The 18,883-nt window shown below is 40.5% G+C and overlaps 1 protein-coding gene across 4 annotated transcripts in view; it reads left to right on the top strand.

The window, feature by feature from the left end:
* Positions 1-18,513, top strand: part of lrba (LPS responsive beige-like anchor protein) — a 238,092-nt gene extending 219,579 nt beyond the window's left edge. For 3 of the 4 annotated variants that reach the window (XM_049572340.1, XM_049572341.1, XM_049572338.1), the window contains exons 50-56: positions 1,082-1,147; positions 2,869-3,024; positions 5,704-5,871; positions 11,008-11,109; positions 11,366-11,562; positions 15,592-15,743; positions 17,133-18,513. In XM_049572340.1, coding sequence (XP_049428297.1) covers positions 1,082-1,147; positions 2,869-3,024; positions 5,704-5,871; positions 11,008-11,109; positions 11,366-11,562; positions 15,592-15,743; positions 17,133-17,223 — 932 coding nt within the window. In that variant the 3' untranslated portion in view covers positions 17,224-18,513. The remainder of the gene's footprint in view (positions 1-1,081; positions 1,148-2,868; positions 3,025-5,703; positions 5,872-11,007; positions 11,110-11,365; positions 11,563-15,591; positions 15,744-17,132) is intronic. The other variant, XM_049572339.1, reaches the window with a different exon arrangement.
* The last annotated feature ends 370 nt before the right edge of the window (positions 18,514-18,883 follow it).

The raw sequence follows: 18,883 nt of genomic DNA, 5'->3' as shown, positions 1-18,883 counted from the left end.
CAGCTTCTGTAATGTTAGATCACTCTTTCTCTCTAGTTTTTATTTTTGTAAATTGAGTATTATTTGGTGATAGAATGTTGATTAGACAAAATGAGCTATGAGAGGCATTTATTAGTATTTTCTGACATTATAAGCTAAACAAATGATCAGTTAATCACAAAATAATCCTCAGACATTGGTGTAGATTTCAGGGGGGACACAGGGGACACACCCGCCTCAATATTAAGAACATTTGCCCCCCTAAATAAAAATATAATAGACATTTGCACCATAAATTGATGCAAAAAGGGCAGAAATTGGTGCATAAAAATTAACAAGAATGCAGGAAATGAAGTGTTGAATGCTTAAAATTTTCTAGCTGAGGACCCCCAAACCCCCCAAACATTTTATGTGTATAAATAAATAAATAATTGAATAGAAATTGCAGTTGTTCTTAAAGGTGTCGACTAGATTCAAAGGTTTTGCTGCTCTTCTATTTGTGATATTTTTGTAAACTTAGTATCTTTGGGTTTTGGATCGTTTGTCAGATGAAGCAAGCAATTTGAAGACGTCAACTTAGGCTCTGGGAAATTGCCATTATGGCATTTTTTGTTGTTTTCAGACATTTTGAAGTATAAACCTTAATTGCTTAATTAAAAAAATGAAACCGTTGATCGATAATGAATATAATTGTGAGTTGCAGCCCTGTATTAAACGGTGTAAGCAGCAATCAAAGCCAAAATGCTGAAAAAAATGCAATTCTACTTCCTGTTTTTGCACTTGAATACAGAGAAGTCTGTTAGAGCCATGTTTTTAATCATTTTACCAAAATATTCCAGTTGCTTCCAGCTAAAGTGACTTTGTTGAGCAAAGAAATGCATTTAGTAGCATGCAGTTAGCATAAAGACTCATATTCTGTGTGGCCTTGGAAGCTCTTTGACATAATTGATGTGTAATTTGCGGGAGAACTCTTGGGCCGGCAGGTGACACTGTGACTTTATGGTTATAATTTTCAGTGTGTTATAATGAACTGAAAGCCGGCATCTACTTCACAAGGCCACATGATTACAATATTAATCCAATCTGTCTTCTTCTCTGTCAGGTCATCAGAGCTCAACGGTGCAGGACCAGCAGTACCAACTTCCTGTGGAAATTGACCCTCTGATAGGTATGCTGTCATTTATGGCTGTAAAAGAGTCCACACACATGCGTATTCTTTACGTAGCCTGAGCTTATATATGCATGAAATGATTTTTTTTTCCCTGTGTGCGGATTTGTGTATGAATCCTGCTGGCATCTTGGTGACTCATGGCAGTCTGCAGCACCGCGTCCCTGGACAGTAGATTAGAGTTGTTTCTCAGCCTCTGCCCCAGTTCACTCCTCATGATATAGGCCCTGCTCTCACACTAAACCATTTGCATGCAAATTGGAATGCAATGAGCTGTGGCCTAGGCCGGCATTTCATCATCAACTCCCCCCTCTTTCTCCCTCTCCATCGTCCCCTTCCCTCCCTCCCTTTCTGCATCCTCTTTGGTTTAATTTGAGCGGAGGGAAAGGACGCGTGTCAATGGAAATGAATATGAATGTGGTAATAATGTGTGATTGAGAATGCACGGCGGACGGCTGTCAGGACAATATGGGCGCCTCTCATCCTTCACGACTTGTTGATGAGCAGGAGAAGAGTGCCGAGCTGCAGTGATGTATGGGATGCACTGGTGGAGCAGGGAGAGACGAGCCACTTCTATCTGCTCCCGCCTTCCGCCTCCGTTGCTTTTCCTGCAGCCTCTCACAATCGCACGCACATCTGCAAAAGGGGGGGCTGTTCTTTCTCCGTGAACGTTGTGGTCACTCCGAGTCTCACCGGACCATTTCCACACGTTTTTTGTTTTTTTTTTTCGAAACACTTGACTACTGATAATAACCAGGGTTTGCTCTCACATATTCATCTTTATCTGTACGTACAGTATTTCTCTCCTTCACTGCCCCTCAGTGCAGGCAGAATAAAGGAAATCTGTGCATTAGTATTTATGTTACGTGTTTTTATGACAGCTCCATAGTGGGCGTGTGCCATTGAAAGCACACTTTTCAAGCTAATTTCATCCCATAAATCTTTAATATTTTTTGCTGACATTTTCTCCCATCTCACATTTTCACTAAACACTAAAACACTAAAACATAAATAACATACTAAATGATATATTTTTGTGTTTCTATGTGTGCGTGTGTGTGTTTCGGGGGAGGTAGAGGGGATTTTTGTGCTTGTCAGTCATATATTTACACTGTTTGCATTCCAGGAGGAGTCTGAGCTAAACACAGTAAATTGAGGATGAGTGCTGAGCCGCCTGTGGCTTTGGGAAATGTTAAAAATGGGTTGAAATATTGGTTTCAGCAGGTACGCTGGACTTTCTCAGTCTGCATGCTAGACAATCTTCTCCGACACCTGCTCTCCAGTGCTTGTGACCCCACCACATAAAAAATACTTCACGATGGACATATCTCTCTGGAAAAGAAAAAAGATAGCACTTACGGGGGAGAGAGAATGTCAATAAATTTGCTCTTTTTTTACCAACCATTGGCTAAATTACACATCCAAGATGAATTTGCAGTGTGTGTTCTGACCGTGCTCGCTCTGTCATTACTCTTAAACTCTCACGGAAAATGTGAAGTCCTGTAAACTTAACATCCAGGATGTTTTATGTATTCTCTCACAAATCTTCTTCGCACTGTGCACTTTAAGTGGAGGTGCATTTGAGTGTGAGCACTTTTAAAATCGCTGATATATGAAAACAGTAACCTGTGTGTTGGATTTAATGTTTCTGTTTACATCTGTACATTTCCAGCGTGTATTTTTTTTTATTTGCTTGATTTATTTTGTCCTCTTTTCTCCAGCCAATAACGTGGGCAGTCATCGTCGTCAGATCTCAGACCTGCTGGATCAAAGCATTCAGATCAGCTCGCAGTGTTTCGTCATCACAGCCGACAACCGCTTCATCCTCCTGTGCGGCTTTTGGGACAAGAGCTTCCGGGTTTACTCGACTGACTCAGGTACTGAAAAATCATTTTGCACTTCTCCCCCTCAGGCTCTTTAGAAACAGTATTCAAATATGCTTCTTCATTTCCTAACAATTTGATCCCATGCATGCATTGACCTAGACATGTATTTACATGCTGTAAATTTGTTACTTTATATTTAACTTTGTTAAAATAAGGCAGCCATATTCCAAACCATACATAACTATATAATTTGGGTAAACCATATCTGGAGTCTTTACATGCACATTTCCTCTGCCACTTAACCCTTGGCATCAGATCTTTACTCTCAGTGACTTTATGTCCAGCACTCAGCAGACAAAAACATAAATGCAGTTGTTGAGTGCTTGTAATTTAAATACAGCCTCTACTTTTCCGGCTTGTAAAGTGCAAATGCACTGTTTTTTTGTTGCAGCAGAATAAATTTACTCAAAATCTCCAACTTGCTGATTGCTTTCTGGCACGAACCCCATGAGCCACATCAGGATGTTTTTTTGTTTTGTTTTTTTAATTTAATTCTTGCACTAATATCAAAATACAATGGGTACATTTCCGTAATTTGATGGAGATAATAATACTATTAAAGGGATGGACCTCTTAATGTTAATAAACCCCATGGCCTTTCCTCTAGCACCATCCTCAGGACAAACTTTTCATTTTTACCTCCACTCCACTTCTAGTAACCCTCTGAATGAGACAAAAAAAAACATCATCAGTATGTTTTTTTTTATTTTATCAACAACACTTTTATATTGTGGAGTGCAATGAACATAGCAGCCTCTAGCAGCCGCTGGTAGACTTTATATTCTTAATACTGTGAACAATACAGTCTCAACAGATGGTGTGCCCTGCTTTACTGTACTGCATTGTGTTGTAGCTGCACCAGTGGAATTTATATCAATTTACACAATTATTTGCTCTTTATTTTCTCCTCTTATATTTGCCAGGTTAAAACATGTTCGCTGTCAATAGTTAATTGTAGCCTTGTACCTTTGACGGCAGTTGTAACAGTTGAGCTGCATCATTTCTTTAAGATACTAATCAAACTTTATTATCTAGCCAGCCGAAATTTAGTTGCGGCCAGGCATCATATCATAAAAAATAAGAGAAGAAAACAAACCAAGGATAAACAGTACAAATGCGAGACTTGTTAAACTGTATTGTTATGATCCTGTTAACCTGATAGTGGTAGGTGTATTAGGATATGCACCTTACTGTTAACTTAGTTTTTTCTCCACTTTGGTTTGCAGCAGTTGTAATACCATTTTCTTTTGGATAAATTAAGTTTCATCTTATCTTTTTTTTATTAGAGTGGAGTGATTTCCTCCAGAGCAGTACTTGTGAATGCTGATAATGTGTGTCTAAGTACAGTAAATCCTATTTAACCTGAAAAATGTTTTTCTTGATTCACCCAACTTGAACGTACTGTACAGTTCTTCACAGTGGCCTTGTGTGAGCCTGAATACCACTGACTTTGTACATATACTTGCATACACACATGCAATGCAGACATTTTTATGCACGCACACACACACACACACACACACACACACACACACACCGACGCCATCAGGTCAGGGGTCCTAAATGAAACTGTCTGAAGCTTCATCTGTGTGCGCCGCTCCTCAACTCTTCTCCCAATGCCCCATTCAGAGTCCTACACACATCTATACAACACACTCTGATTCAATTTCTATAGGCCAGGGCCTCTCTGTCTTTAATAGAGGAGGGAGGGAAGGAGGGATGGGAGCACAGAGATAGCTCTATTGTGCGACTGCCACCGGGGTGTGCGACTGGAACGTGAACACAGTTTAATCGCACACGCTCAACAGCTGCCACTGAGGTCCCTAAAGCCCCCAGGTTAAAGAACTGGGGGATTTTATCATTTACAAGACTTGATTGGTACACGTGCACCAAACACATAGCCTCATACGCCTGTGTGCACACAATTTAATTTGTCTGTGTGCATGCAAGTGTGTGCGTCTGTGAGCAGCGTGAGTGTGTGTGTTCAGTGTGAGCTGCATGGTAGCCATTATTGCTGCAGCCATCATTACTTATTTTCAGTGTTTATAAAGATGTCAAACATTTTACATTTTTGATGTCTCTGTTCTTTTTGGGAAGTTTAGTCAGTGACCCGCCCAGTTTCATAACAGCCATCATCTTTTCACCGAGATGCAGCTTAATTATCCGATGGACAGTGATTATTTGACACCCGGGCAGAAATGTCATGTGTTGCAAACTATCTGCTGTTTGACTGCAGAGGTCACACTATGAGGAGCGTAATGAGTATTAGACAGCTAGACAGTGGAGCTGTGGTCTGGAAATCTGACAGCAATTAGCCTCTTTATATATACATATGGAGTGCACTGCATGTGCATAGGCACACACACACTCAGAGTTGAAACAAATATTTATTCTTGTCTGGGAATTAGTAGACGTCTGATTCTGTGCGGAGCTTGTAGAACTACTAGCCAAGCAGACAGATGATCAACAAACACATGGCGGGAGCTCTGAAGAAGTCGCAATAAATTCATACTCAGTTTTTGTTATTTAAGTACAATATGAAATTCTGTATTACAGTCGTATCTTACGTTGTTTCAGTGCTGTAATCTATTTATAAAAGTATCAGTCTTTTCTTGTTTATCGGGTGATGAATACTGATTCGTGTGTGTGTATATTTATGTGCTTTTGCAGGCAAACTGACGCAGATAGTGTTTGGGCATCGCGACGTTGTGACGTGCCTGGCTCGCTCTGAGTCGTACATCGGAGGAGACTGCTACGTCCTGTCGGGGTCCAGAGATGCCACCCTGCTGCTGTGGTACTGGAACGGAAAGCACAACAGCATTGGAGAGAGCCCAGGCAGTAAGTACACAGGCCACACCGGCCTGATATGTGAGCACACACACACACACACACACACACACACACACACGTAAACACACATCCGCGGGTATTCTCTGAGTGCTCACTCTCCCAGACAGTTGTGACTGTGTGATTTACGGCCTCCCTCTGTAAAGTAACAACTAGTTTCTTCTGACCAGGCCAGGCCTCCTGCATACAGATTGGATTTCGCAGCACTGTTGCAGCAGGAACAGCTTTCGATAATGTGTTTGAGATTGTGTGAGTTTCTGTGAGACCAGATATTGTGTGTATGTGTGTGTGTGTGTGTGAGTGAGTGAGTGTGAGACAGAGAGAGAGGGAATCTGTCTTTAATGTGAGTGAAAGTGAGGGCCACTTAGAGACGTTAAACGTGATGTTGGGGGTCGTCGGCCAGCACATGAAAGTTCACCACCATCCGAGGGCCACGGGGTCACGCTAGTCGATAAAAGTGAAAAATGTCATGGGCCTCTCTTACGTTACCATAACATATGGCATTAGCCATGATCAAAGCCTCGCGCACACATTGCTCAGCCCTTAGCCTGCTCGGTGCTAATTTGGCCAGCTTAGATTGGCGTACATGCTGTTAAGTGATCCATTACAAATGGGCTGAAATTTATGACAAATTGCGATTTGGTTAATAAGACACATTGGTTTCTGATTTGGGAGACAGCGTGCATGATTGTTTGTCACTTACTTCATGTAGGCTGATGTGGGATGTTGGAATTGAGAAAAATATTTTCGTATTCCCACAAGTTAATTCGCAGGCATTTTCAAACTTTCTATGAAGAAAGAACAAATACTTCTGTGAGCTGAAAAACATGGGTGAACATAAACCACATTGCATTCACTTCTCTCATCTTATATCATGTTTTTCTGTTTGTGACCACTTTATTTTGCTCAACAGAGAATATACAAAATGTAACAACATGACAGTAAGTAGGGATATAGACAGATAAAAGCTTTGCATCAGCCCAAAATTAACATTTCTGTAGATATGCTTCAATCATGCGCCTTAGTTTGTTGAAGTTAGGGCTGGGCACTGTATTGATATATCTCAGTATCCTGGTATGAGACTCCAAATTAGATTTTGGATGTTGTAATAGCCTAATTATTGTCTTCTTTTGGTTTTAAAGGCTCCATTACAGTACAGTGATGTAATTTCGTGAGCTTACCAGACTGTTCTAACTGTTCTATTATTTGCCTTTACACACTTAGTCATTATATCCACGTTACTGATGATGATTTATCAACATCTCACTGTGTAAATATTTAGTAAAAGCACCAATAGTCAACCTTATAATTTCATTGCAATATCGATATTTGGTCAGAAATATTGTGATTATCTCAGGGAGCGCATCATCCAAGTGTCATTAAGTAGGATGAATTTATACTTTTGTCTAAAAATGCTACTTAAAAAATAAATATAGCATGTTCTACTTGTAACCTATGTTAAAAAGGGTTTATTATTTTGCCCAGTGAATGTGTACATTTTTAAAAGCATTGTATTTTATGTCTGAATCTGCCAGCAGGTCGTCATAAGAGTAGGTATTATAATATGTTATTCCAATACAAGAGAGACTTGATGTTCTCTGCTATTAGTTGGAAAAAGATATGAGAATATATCAGCAAAATGAGTTGGAAAATATTGGATATCGGCAAAAAAATCCAACATGGCTGACCCTAGATTTCATCCTATCAGTTGACGTTTTGGCAACACTGTGACTTCTTTAGAGACTTGTTGTAATCATGTTAAAAATTTCAATTTCCTTATAGAAGAATAATGCATGATGCAGTGATTAATGATATCTGTACTGTACTTTGTGTCTCGAGTATAACAAATTAACTGCGTATTCAAGGAATCGACTGTATTCTGAGTGATTTCTTTACTTAGGACATGTCTAAAGGGGTGCTGTGCCTATGTATCAATGCATGTGCTGTAGATGTTCTTGTAAGTGTGTGTGTGTGCATGTGTTTGTGTGAGTGTGTGTGAGTATAGCCTCAGTCAGTTCAGTGCAGTAACCATGCTGTAGCTAGAGGAGCAGACAAAGCAGTCGTCATCCCAACCCCTCACCACCACAATGTGATGCTCCATTGCCCCAGACCGCAGGAGGCTCTCCCAGACATGAAGCTCTGCTACATACACACACACACACACACACACACACACACATACACACAAACATGTACGCACAAAATACATACAGACAGCAGACGTTTCTTTATTCCTCTTCCAAAAACGAAACACTTTCAAGCTAAAGTCGCCACATACAGTGGAATGAGAGCATACACACACACATTCCTTGTCATGCGTAATGCCCTGTGAACATCCCACACACTTCATAACCTTGACACAAATGCCTCTGAGTGGCTGATATGCACATGTACACGCTGACCTATGCACACTTGGTTCCTGCTGCAGGCACATGTTGTCGTGCACAGCAGCAGGGAGAAGTCACAGACACCAGTGCCACCTGGTGGTCACAGAGGGGAAACCAGTTCAGTGAGGCATCTATTTAGTAATATTATATATATGTTATTTCTAGTGTTTTAAATGAAGTGAACACTCTGAAGATTAAAATATTCTTTAGCTTTAAAATCAGCAGTGATTTTTGAGAATAACTACCATAAATACATTAATTAATATACACTCGCCAACATGTATACATTTATCTTGACATATGTTCATCATAAACACACACACTTATGATTTAAAAACATTAAATAGAGTCTGGATCCAGTATCACATCTAAAATCCTCTTATTCCTTTATTGAATTTGTTGAGATTTAGCTTTTGAGAAACTAATGTCCTACGTTACTATCGTTTAATGACTTACACTCAAATATTGACATCCAAATTCTTAACACATTTCAAGACTCATGGGCTTCTTGGCCAAATGGATACATGAATACTTAATACATCATCTTTTGCCAATAAAAAATAAGAGAAGGGAGGTGAGAAATGTGGCTATTCTAAAAACTTTGAACAGAATCCAAAATGGAGCTGGCTTTTGGATCCAGTCCCTACACATACACCCGCACACACACACACACACACACACACACACACACACACACTCTGTCCACACATGTCTAGGTTAGATAGCCGATACCCTCCTCAGTGTCCCAGCTTTAGTCATATACAGGTATAAGATTGTAATCAGATGTGGCGCTAATTCAAACCAAATGGCGGGCCGAGGCTGAAAAGGTTAACTGATACACCAATATATCAGCTTTATTGATCTTCTCTGAGCAAAATCCAACATCATGCTTTAATCCAGCAGCTTGTAGGTCATAAGTTAGCCAGTTAACTAAATGAAATGTAGATGTCTAGGCTGCTGACCTGGTGTGACCAGAGTTTAAGCGTCTGGTGCGTATTTGCAAAGTGGACAGAGGAGCTGGGCGAAGGGAGTTTAAACAATCGACGGGCATTAGAAAATATGAGGTCACTTATTATTATAAGTGGGTTACTTATTCGTTTTTTGTTGTTATGTTGTTTGTTAAATGCAAAACAAAAAATATATAGATTATAAATTATACAGATTCTTTAGTTAGCAGATTCCAAATTCAGCGTTGAACCTTTTTTTTTTTTTTTTGGATAGTTTGTTTTTTAACATTTTAATTATCATACATGCATAAAGAATATTTTTTTCCCATTGAAGTATGACTCTTATACTCTGTAATATTCTAATTACTCTGTGTATTAGATTGTTTTATTGGGGTAAAACATTGCTGACGTCATCTTTACACATGACTAGGTCTCAGCTTTTCCTTTAGTTTGCGTTTTTTACGAGAGGGTTCAGTGAGCAGTACGGTCCGTATGGAGTCTTTCTGCGTAATCTAATTAAGGTTTAACAGTAGCTGTGGCTTGTGGGAGAAAACGTATCTGTCTTATTAGTGACCCTGTGTTGAGTTTTATGTCACATAATTGAATTAAAGTGAGAAACTGCACTAACAAACTCTGAATGGTTTGGCCGAGTCAGCGAGAAATTACACGTCTTATTCAAAAGAGCTCAAAAAGCAGTGTATATCACTGGCATTTACTGTAAGAGGGGAGCTATATTGGAAACTGTTTTACTTAAATGAGATTGCCTTGGAGCTGTCTGTGGTTCACACGCTAGTAATTTTGGAAAATAGTGTCACAAAGGATTTAAACGTGAATCCCGTGCTGAGTGTCTTTGCCCTATGTTCCTCTTTTTGGGCTGAACTTGACCTGTGACAGCAAAGAGGATGGGGTCACAAAAGTCAAGACCCCCTACCTGAGACACGAAACCCTAATGAACTCCATACTCCACTTCAGGGATGCTCGTCGCTATATATAGATACACACATACACGGCTCTGCTTTTTAACTGCAAAGTTACATTTAGTTACATGCTGTAGACCAGATAAACACTTTAACACAACAATCAAATGTCTAGATACAACGACTGCCTGCAGTGAATCCATCTGCTTTTTTTTAACACTTGATTTATATGTAATAACGCAACAAATCTATGTGAGTGTGCATTTCCTTTCAGACAGAGGAGACAGACGGAGAAGTAAAAGGCGATTTTGTTTTGTCGCTCGCCCTGACAGCTTAAACCAAAACAAAATCACACAAACTTCATGACTTGGACCATAACTTACTCTCGCTCCCTCTGGCTCTCCGTCTCTCTGTAGTGCAGAAACATCTGGATCCAGTGAAGGCAGTCAGGGGGCGAAAGTTTTAAAGATAGGGAGAGGCGGAGGGTGACAAGTGTTGGAAAGGGAGAGTGAATGAGGGGAGAAATGTATGTGCGGGATAGCGGGCTCAAAGCCTGTGCAATGACTTGCACTTAGAATAGAAAAGCTGAAATAATTAACAACCTTTTGACATTCTTTGTTTTTTGTTTCATACTTTGTTTGTCTGTGTTGTTATTTGGTTGTTCATTTTCTTTTTTACTGGATTGAACTACCTCCATCTTCTAATGCTCAAGTTATTCTTTTTGTTAGCATTGCCTGGTGCCTGAAGGAATGAGCCTACTAAGAGTTTTTGCATTTCACTCCCTCTAGTGACCAAAAGTGGTAATGCATTTTTTGTGATGCCTTTTTTTCCCCTCTGTAGTATACAAACCTTTTTGTGTTGTTTGTGTTATCCTAGCAGAGTTTACCACACCGCGGGCCATCTTAACGGGCCATGACTGTGAAGTGACGTGTGCGAGTGTGTGTGCGGAGCTTGGTCTCGTCATAAGCGGCTGCAAAGGTGAGATTGTCATTAATATGTCCAAAATATTCAGATTCAGAATACTTAATTCATCCCCAAGGGTAACAGTGTGAACATATTAATATAAAAATACAAGAAAAATATAAACAATTAAGAAAGGGATATGCTGTATAAATATAAATGCAGTACATAAATACAATAATTGTAAGTTTCTAACAAAGAGACACTGCCTAAAGTAAAAGAATCACCCTGCTTTTTCTAACTGCACTCATCTCGTTGGCTTGTGTTTGTTCAGAGGGTCCTTGTCTGATCCATTCCATGAATGGGGACCTGCTGCGGACCCTGGAGGGCCCAGAGCGCTGCCTGCGTCCTCGTCTCATCCAGTCCTCCACCGAGGGACACTGCATCATCTACTACGACAAGGGACAGTTTTGTCACTTCACTGTCAACGGCAAACTGCTGGGACACATGGAGGTGGAAGACAGCATCAAGGTGAGGAAATTTAATACGTGCGTGAGCATGCATGTGAAAGTGCACTTGCACATGTATGTCTGCACCACATCAGGGTAGAAAGTCCTCGTACTGATTAAAGGCTTTCTTACGGGTTGAGATTTGAGAAAGGTAAGGGTCTGCACGCCTCGGGGTGAAATCTCTTTTATTCCCTTTCACACGCATACACCAGAGGAAATGGTCCTTTTGATCCACAGCCCTGTTGTCAGGTCAAATTGCATCGGCGGCAGTGGTAGAGAACATTCCAGAGAGAGTGGTCAGCTCTGGACACCAACACCATTAACTACCCTCCAGCGCAAGACGACACATTCCCCATTTCCCACATTTCCTCCCTCGTGGTTAGAGTGACACAAGATAGCGGCTACTGCCTTTGGTTTCCCGACCCTTTGTTTCCGGTTTGGCCTGGGAAATGTAAGCTAGCTCTGACAGACAGCCGCACGCCTGTTTCCTATTAAGAAACCTCTCGTGCCCAGGCTCCCAACCTGCCAACCAGCCCGCTCCCACATAAAGCCACAAATATAACTCGTAGAAGACGTGATTAATGAGCGCAGGAGGACAAACGCTGATTGATTGTATTAACATCACAGGGGAAAGTTGCAAGTGTTCAGTTTGCAGGTTGCAGAATACTTTATTGTGTCTTTAAGAGAAACTAATGATGGTTTTAGAAGCTTGTAGAGTTTCCCAGAGTTCCTTCTAAAGCAGCGAAGCAGCGACTTGGGAACAGTGTGGGCCACTGCTGGCCTTGTCAGCTCTCCTCTGCTGTTGTAAATTCCAGCCATGTCAGATGGCATTAGGAAAATCCTAACATCTTGGAGTGAGGCTGTGAGAGTCTCAACCCCCCTTAGCTCCACCCTCCCCGGTCTGAGGGCTCCAACAGTATTTAGTGCACTCATGTACATACCAGAATCAATCTTCTCAGCCCTCAGAGCCTCAGCACGGTAGGACTCCAGAATAAATAAGTGTTTGTCCTGGCCTGCAGTATCCACTAAGAAAGAGAGAGCAGGACTGAGAAAGAGAGAGAATGTTTGCACTGTAAATTTATAAGGGTCTGGAGTCAGAGGTTAGATGACAGGCTAACAGTCGGCATCCTAGTCTAATAGCTGAATCGAGTGACAGAAGCCATACTGAATGGATTACAGTCTTTTAAGTACTAGTATAACTCAGGCAGTGTAACCATTCCAGCAGTTTTTTTCATTGCCGTCGTCCGTGTAACGGGGGGATTAACAGCACCATAAATTAAACTTGTTTTTTTTTTTGTTTTGTTTTTTTTACCCTCCCCAGCCTCAAAATCCACCCACCATTCCCCCGAAAGAAGTAGGAAATATGGGCATTAAAAGTGCATGTGTTTCTGCTGGAGTCATTTTTTAGTCATCCGAGCCCGGGTAGCCATCTTAGCTCCCACAGAGCCATCGGCCATCTTGTTTGACCGCCCAGTGGCAAGGGACTGATTTATAATGTCTGTCTGCAGCCTCCTACCTGGCCTGGCTGACATGTCTGCCAGCTCTCCTGCCTCCTGCTGGGCTTCAGTAAGGTCATGGACTCCATTAGTAGATACACAGATACAATAATACACAACAGTAACTAGTAAATAGCTCTTACAGTCTTTATTTTTTTACTGTTATTGTGTAGTATGTCATCTGATCATGCAGGATATGGCAAAGAAACAGCTAGCTGTGATTGCTTCTTAAAACAAAGTATCAAATTTAAGGTTGCATTTGTGCAGTGGTTCCCAGTTGGTGGGTCGTGGTACAAAAGTGGGTCGCAGGTCCATTCTCAAAGGACCACAAGTGGCAAGTGACTCATGGGGGAAAAAAACACTTTATTTTGAAGTACAGTAAATTTCCGACACTCAGCTTTCATTTTGAAGTGCCGTTTCCTGCTGCAGAATGAGTGGCAAACTGACAGCTACTTAATGGAGACAGCAAAGTAGCTTGACAACATGGCCAAACGCAAGTATGACGCTTAAGGGAGGGGCTCTGCAGTTTTCCTCGGCTCTACAAAGCGCTTTAAGGCCCTGGCACACCAAATGACTAGTTGGCAGTCGGCTGTAGTCTTTGCGGTGTGTTCAGGTGCAGAGACACAGTTGAAGTGAGGCCATGCAACAGTTGGTCTTTGTCACCACTGGTTCTTCAATGACGTGTGTCAGGTGTGGTGGTCCTTGAGTGTCTCTTTTAGCTCATTGTTTTGTTTTTTACGACCCACAGCTTTACGGTTCTGGTTCACTCTCAGCTTTTATCAACCTTGTTTCCAGCCACATTAGTTGTTTTCAGCATAAAAGCTTTGCTAAACCTACAGCACACTACTTTCCTAGCATCGAGTAGCAGACAAAGTTAGCAACCAGCTAACACAGTGAAACATTTAGCAACTAAAGAAGCAGATATTTTCCGCAGGAGTTGGTTGAGAGCAAAGCAGAGCTAAGCAGAGTGAATATTTAACTTGTGAGCGTGAGCCCAAATGATGATTATATGAAGAGGACACTTTGATAGTATGTTCACCATAACATCTATAAAGGTGATAATATGTCAGTGTGGTGATGTCATCGTCTTATGCTGCCCCAGAGTGGCCAAAAATCCACTCAGTGCTGCTTTTAAGTTACACTTCTTCACTAAAAGGTAGCCATTTTTATGGCAGGTATAATGGATCACAATTTTTCCCCATGTACTCGTTTGCACTGCGCTTCAGTCTAAGTGCATTGATCATGATTGGCTGAATTGAACATTATCTTTATCGTTGTTGTCAGATTAACTCCGAATGTTGATGCACAAGACAATTACTGTACACACAAAACAGACCCACAGCACACAAATCAGACTGGCTCTGCACTCAGTCATGCTTCGTTCCCAGCCATCTTGGATGATGATCTAACGTGGCAATTAGGCTGGATTGATTCTCAAGGCCTCCCGCCAGCGTGCAGCATGCGAGCGCATCATTGTGCGCCCATTTTGTGCCTGTCTGCGTGAGCGCCTTCACATGCAAGTCTTGTGCCTATCTCGAGTGCGTGCGTGATGAGAATGAAAAACAGAGCTCATTTAAATCAGTGTGGTAGGAAATTCCACAAACTCTTCTTTATACAAAACATTTGCCTAATTTAGGCTGCGCTCCCCCCCCACCCCCCCCACGTCCATCCACTGTGTACTGCTCTTGAAGGGTTATTTATGTTTTCCTTACCAAGTCAAGTTCCTGAAAATGACTTGTTCCAACTCCAGAACTGGAGTTTAAGTTTCATTTTTCCATTTAATGTGAGCTTGATTCAACACACATGCTGCTGATGATTGAAGTGTCTCTTGCTGAATCACTGCAGCTGAGAGACGGCTGAATTCGGTGCCATAAAACCACAAACGAGAAAAGCTCTAAATTAGTGTCATTTGCTGCTTTTAGAACTCACATTCTGCCTCGTCATTTCATCGGCTACGGTTACTTGCTGATTGATGCTCCTGACTATTTCAGTTTCAGCTTCCACTATGCACTGTGCCCATAATAGACTCCAACACAAGACTTGATTTGTGTACGTCTGATTCCCGGGGGAACCATTCAGCTGTTACAGTTTGCAGGAAAAGCAGATGAGACGAGTAAATCTCCGAGCCTCGCTGTGGGGAGCCATCTTTGTTGCCAGTCAGGGTTTGTGTACAGAAAGCCCCTAAGGATGGCGGCGCTGACCTGGAATCTTTTGTCGGATCACATGACCTCGCAGTATGAGCTTTACTTTGACATAAGAGATAAACTGGTCCCTGATCACCCGTCCTATACAGAGACTATTTATGCATATGGTTCCAGGTTGAAGAGCTTTGCTGCTTTGTTTTTTTTGTCTCTCTTTTTTGGCATTGAAGGACAGTAACAGATGATCAAAAGTCACTGACTCATCTCACATTGTACGGGTGCTTTGGAACATTATATTAAACCTGACCTCTCACTGTAAAAACTGTAATGATTGTAACAACTCAAAACCAAGGAGTGAACACACAATTCTCAAGCTCATTAAAAAGTTAATAATGAACTTTGTCTCTTTTCCAGGCCATGTATCTGAGTCGGGACGGCCAGTATCTGCTGACAGGTGGAGATGGAGGTGTAATATCTGTCTGGCAGGTCTACAACCTCAAACAGCTGTTCACCTACCCAGGCTGTGATGCAGGAATCCGCTCTATGGCCATGTCACATGACCAAAGGTAATAAACACATACACTATGGAACTATTTAATGAAACTGTTTTTTGGAATCTTTATACTGCAATTTCTCAATACTTATTGACCGACATGCACAGGCACTTAAATGTCTACAGTAAGCTAGTATCAGCCTGGCTTATATATTGGTCTGCCTCTAATAAAAAGTACTACACAATAAAGTATAGCCTGGTCATTAACAGGCCGATATGGTATCACTGTTTAAGAATATTTGAAAATGTGACAATAATTTAACAGCTGATGCTGTTTGTTTTTATATAAACACAGCATTTTGACAGGGGTCCCTCAGATTAGTTTTTAAAAGAGTTCTGATCGCACAGTGTAGAGTGAGACATTGTACCATTGTCCTCACTGGTGGAACTATTTAATGAAATAATGTTTTTTGAATTCTTGTACTGCAGTTGCACTTTCTTATTGACTGGCATACACAGATACCTAAATGTCTATAGTAAGGTAATATCAGCTTGCCGGATTTTTTTAAGGTGTTTAAAATACTACAAAATACTCCATTACAATACAAATTAAAACTATTACTTAAGTAATAATTGAGAAATATTGGAGCAAAATGCATTTGTTGTATTAATTCAGGACTGAAGTGATTGGTCCATCAATTGATTAGTCCACCAACAGAAGTTTAATCATCAAAAGTGATGGTTATTGATTAATTGTTTCGGAAATGTATCAAGGAAAATGCTTCATATTTGCTCTGTGGTGCTCTTAAGATGTGATTATTTGCTGTTTCACACTGTATATTTATGTATTATATATTTTTTATATATCTGTTTTATAGTATTGTGAATTTATCTTTGGGTTTTGGGTTGTTGGTTGAGCCAAACAAGTTTTTGGCTGAAATTTTCAGGCCATTTTCCCTCCACTCTTACACTTTTCAGACTGAAAAATCGCTCAGAGAAACATAAAAATATTCAGCAGTAACTGGATAATGAATAGAAGTGTTGGTTGCAGCTATATTTGTGTTATTACAGGATTATTATTGTTACTACTGGTGCATTAACATGTAAGCAGTATTTTAATGATTAAGGTGAAGATTAGAATTACTTCATGCGGTTGTGTCGTGTTGTGTTTTACAAGCTGATCATGTGTGTGTATGTAAAACCTTACTCTTTAAAGTAACTACAGATGTCAGATAAATATAGTGAAGAGTAAAAAGTGCATCTGAAATGCAGATAAGTAGAAATCCATACTTCAAATAGCACCATACTTCAAATAGCACCATACTTCAGAAAGTTGTAATTGAGTTTGTTTGAGCAAAATGTTGCACTAGAGACGCATTAAATTCAGTTCAAATTCACAGCAATTCAAAAGACAAACACTGGACAGACAAAACCTCATGATGTTCTCTTCTAACGCTCCTAGGTGCATCATAACGGGCATGGCGTCTGGAAGTATCGTGCTCTTCTACAACGACTTCAACAGATGGCACCACGAGTACCAGACCAGGTACTGAGCTGACGACAGCAGCTCAACTTGACTGACGAAGTTGGATACTGACGAAAAATACAAAACAGTTGCAAAGTGTGAACTCTTATCAAAGGCACTATTCTGTCTGAATCCTGATATCCTGAATGTATCTCAATGAAAGAAGAAAAAAAAAACCTGTCCTGTTATAGTAAAGAATCAAACTATTTTTAAAAAGGGCATTGCTATATTTTGTAGATCAGATAGAAAACTTTCATATAAATCACAGGGTGGGGGTTACGTTACTGTACGGTTAAAAACAAATCTATTTTTAGCTGTAAGAGTCTATTTTCATCTCCTCCGGAAAACAACAGCGGGATTTGTGGGGAGCTAGTGAGAACCTTTTCTCTTGACTTAAAAAAATCCAAATATTTGTGTACTTTAGGGTGAGTGATTTTTTTTTTCCTGTAGGTGTGTATGTGGGGAATAATTATTAAGCTATCATTCACTTTTAACATGCTTTTTGGCAGCACAGCCGGTAGATATGAAATGTTTGAATAAATAATAAATGTATTGGACAGAAGGATAAACTAAGAGGGAATATACATATATATATATAAATATCTATATATTCTGTTTAAATGTAGTCCTCCATATTTAAAATCTCCATTCCCTCTGTACTTGCTAAGAGATTGCGTTTCTGTGCATGGCTCACTACTCATATAACACATATCAGTACAGACCTATCAGACATCCAGAAAAACTTCCCGCTCCCGATAAAGATGAGCTTTATGTGGAGGAGGATGTCAGGAAAACTACAACAAGGATTTTGCTTTTTACATTTCTCTCCCAAATGACTGAACAAGCAAACAGTGAATCATTTTTTTCTCTAAAATAGGAATCTGTGACGGAGTGAATGGGCTCACTAATAAAATCACTAAACAAAATTCACATCATATCATCAAACTAGGTGCCCAAGCCAGCATAGCATTTTTAAAGTCCTCTTTGAGTCCTGTCTCTCTAACAGCAAAGTGAGATGTGCAATGACAGGAAGGACGACTTCTCTATTTTGCATCAAGGGTTAAGTGATTATGTTCAGATGTGATGATTCAGCACTAAAATGGAGACATGTTCCTTTGGTCCTTTCTAAAATGAACGTCCACCTGTATCTTTTGATTTCGGGGGAAACATTCCTTTAAAGTTTGCGCTTTGATGTGGTTTGAATCTCCAGTTATGAGAACTACTGTTATCTATCAACCAATATTTTTTTTTTTTTTGCAATCATTTGAGTGTTTTGTGTGCTGAGTTCTGACAATAAAATGGAATTTTATAACTTGAATTGTCTTTTGTATGAGTGTGTTTGTCACTAGGAAGCACTGAGACAGGGTGGCTGTGGCTCAGGAGGTAGAGCAGGTTGCTAACTCATTGGAAGATCAGCAGTTCGATCCCCAGCTAGACCAGTCTGCATGTCAAAGTGTTCTTGGGCAAGATACTGAACCCATAATCCCAGTGTGTGAGTCCAGGTGAATGTTAAACTAAGTTGCAAGTGGCACCTTGTATGGTAGCCTCAGTCACCAGTGTGTGAAAGGGGTCAATGTGGCATGTAGTGTTGGAAGTGTACACTCATTTTTGAAGTCTGCACAGCACCCTCTAGTGGCCAACTTCTGGTTTCACACACAGAAATATCCACAAACATTCATTTGAAGTCT

Source organism: Epinephelus fuscoguttatus, linkage group LG3, assembly GCF_011397635.1.
Source record: "Epinephelus fuscoguttatus linkage group LG3, E.fuscoguttatus.final_Chr_v1".
In the NCBI taxonomy this organism is placed as follows: domain Eukaryota; kingdom Metazoa; phylum Chordata; class Actinopteri; order Perciformes; family Serranidae; genus Epinephelus; species Epinephelus fuscoguttatus.
This window is presented reverse-complemented; position numbering and strand designations above follow the sequence as displayed.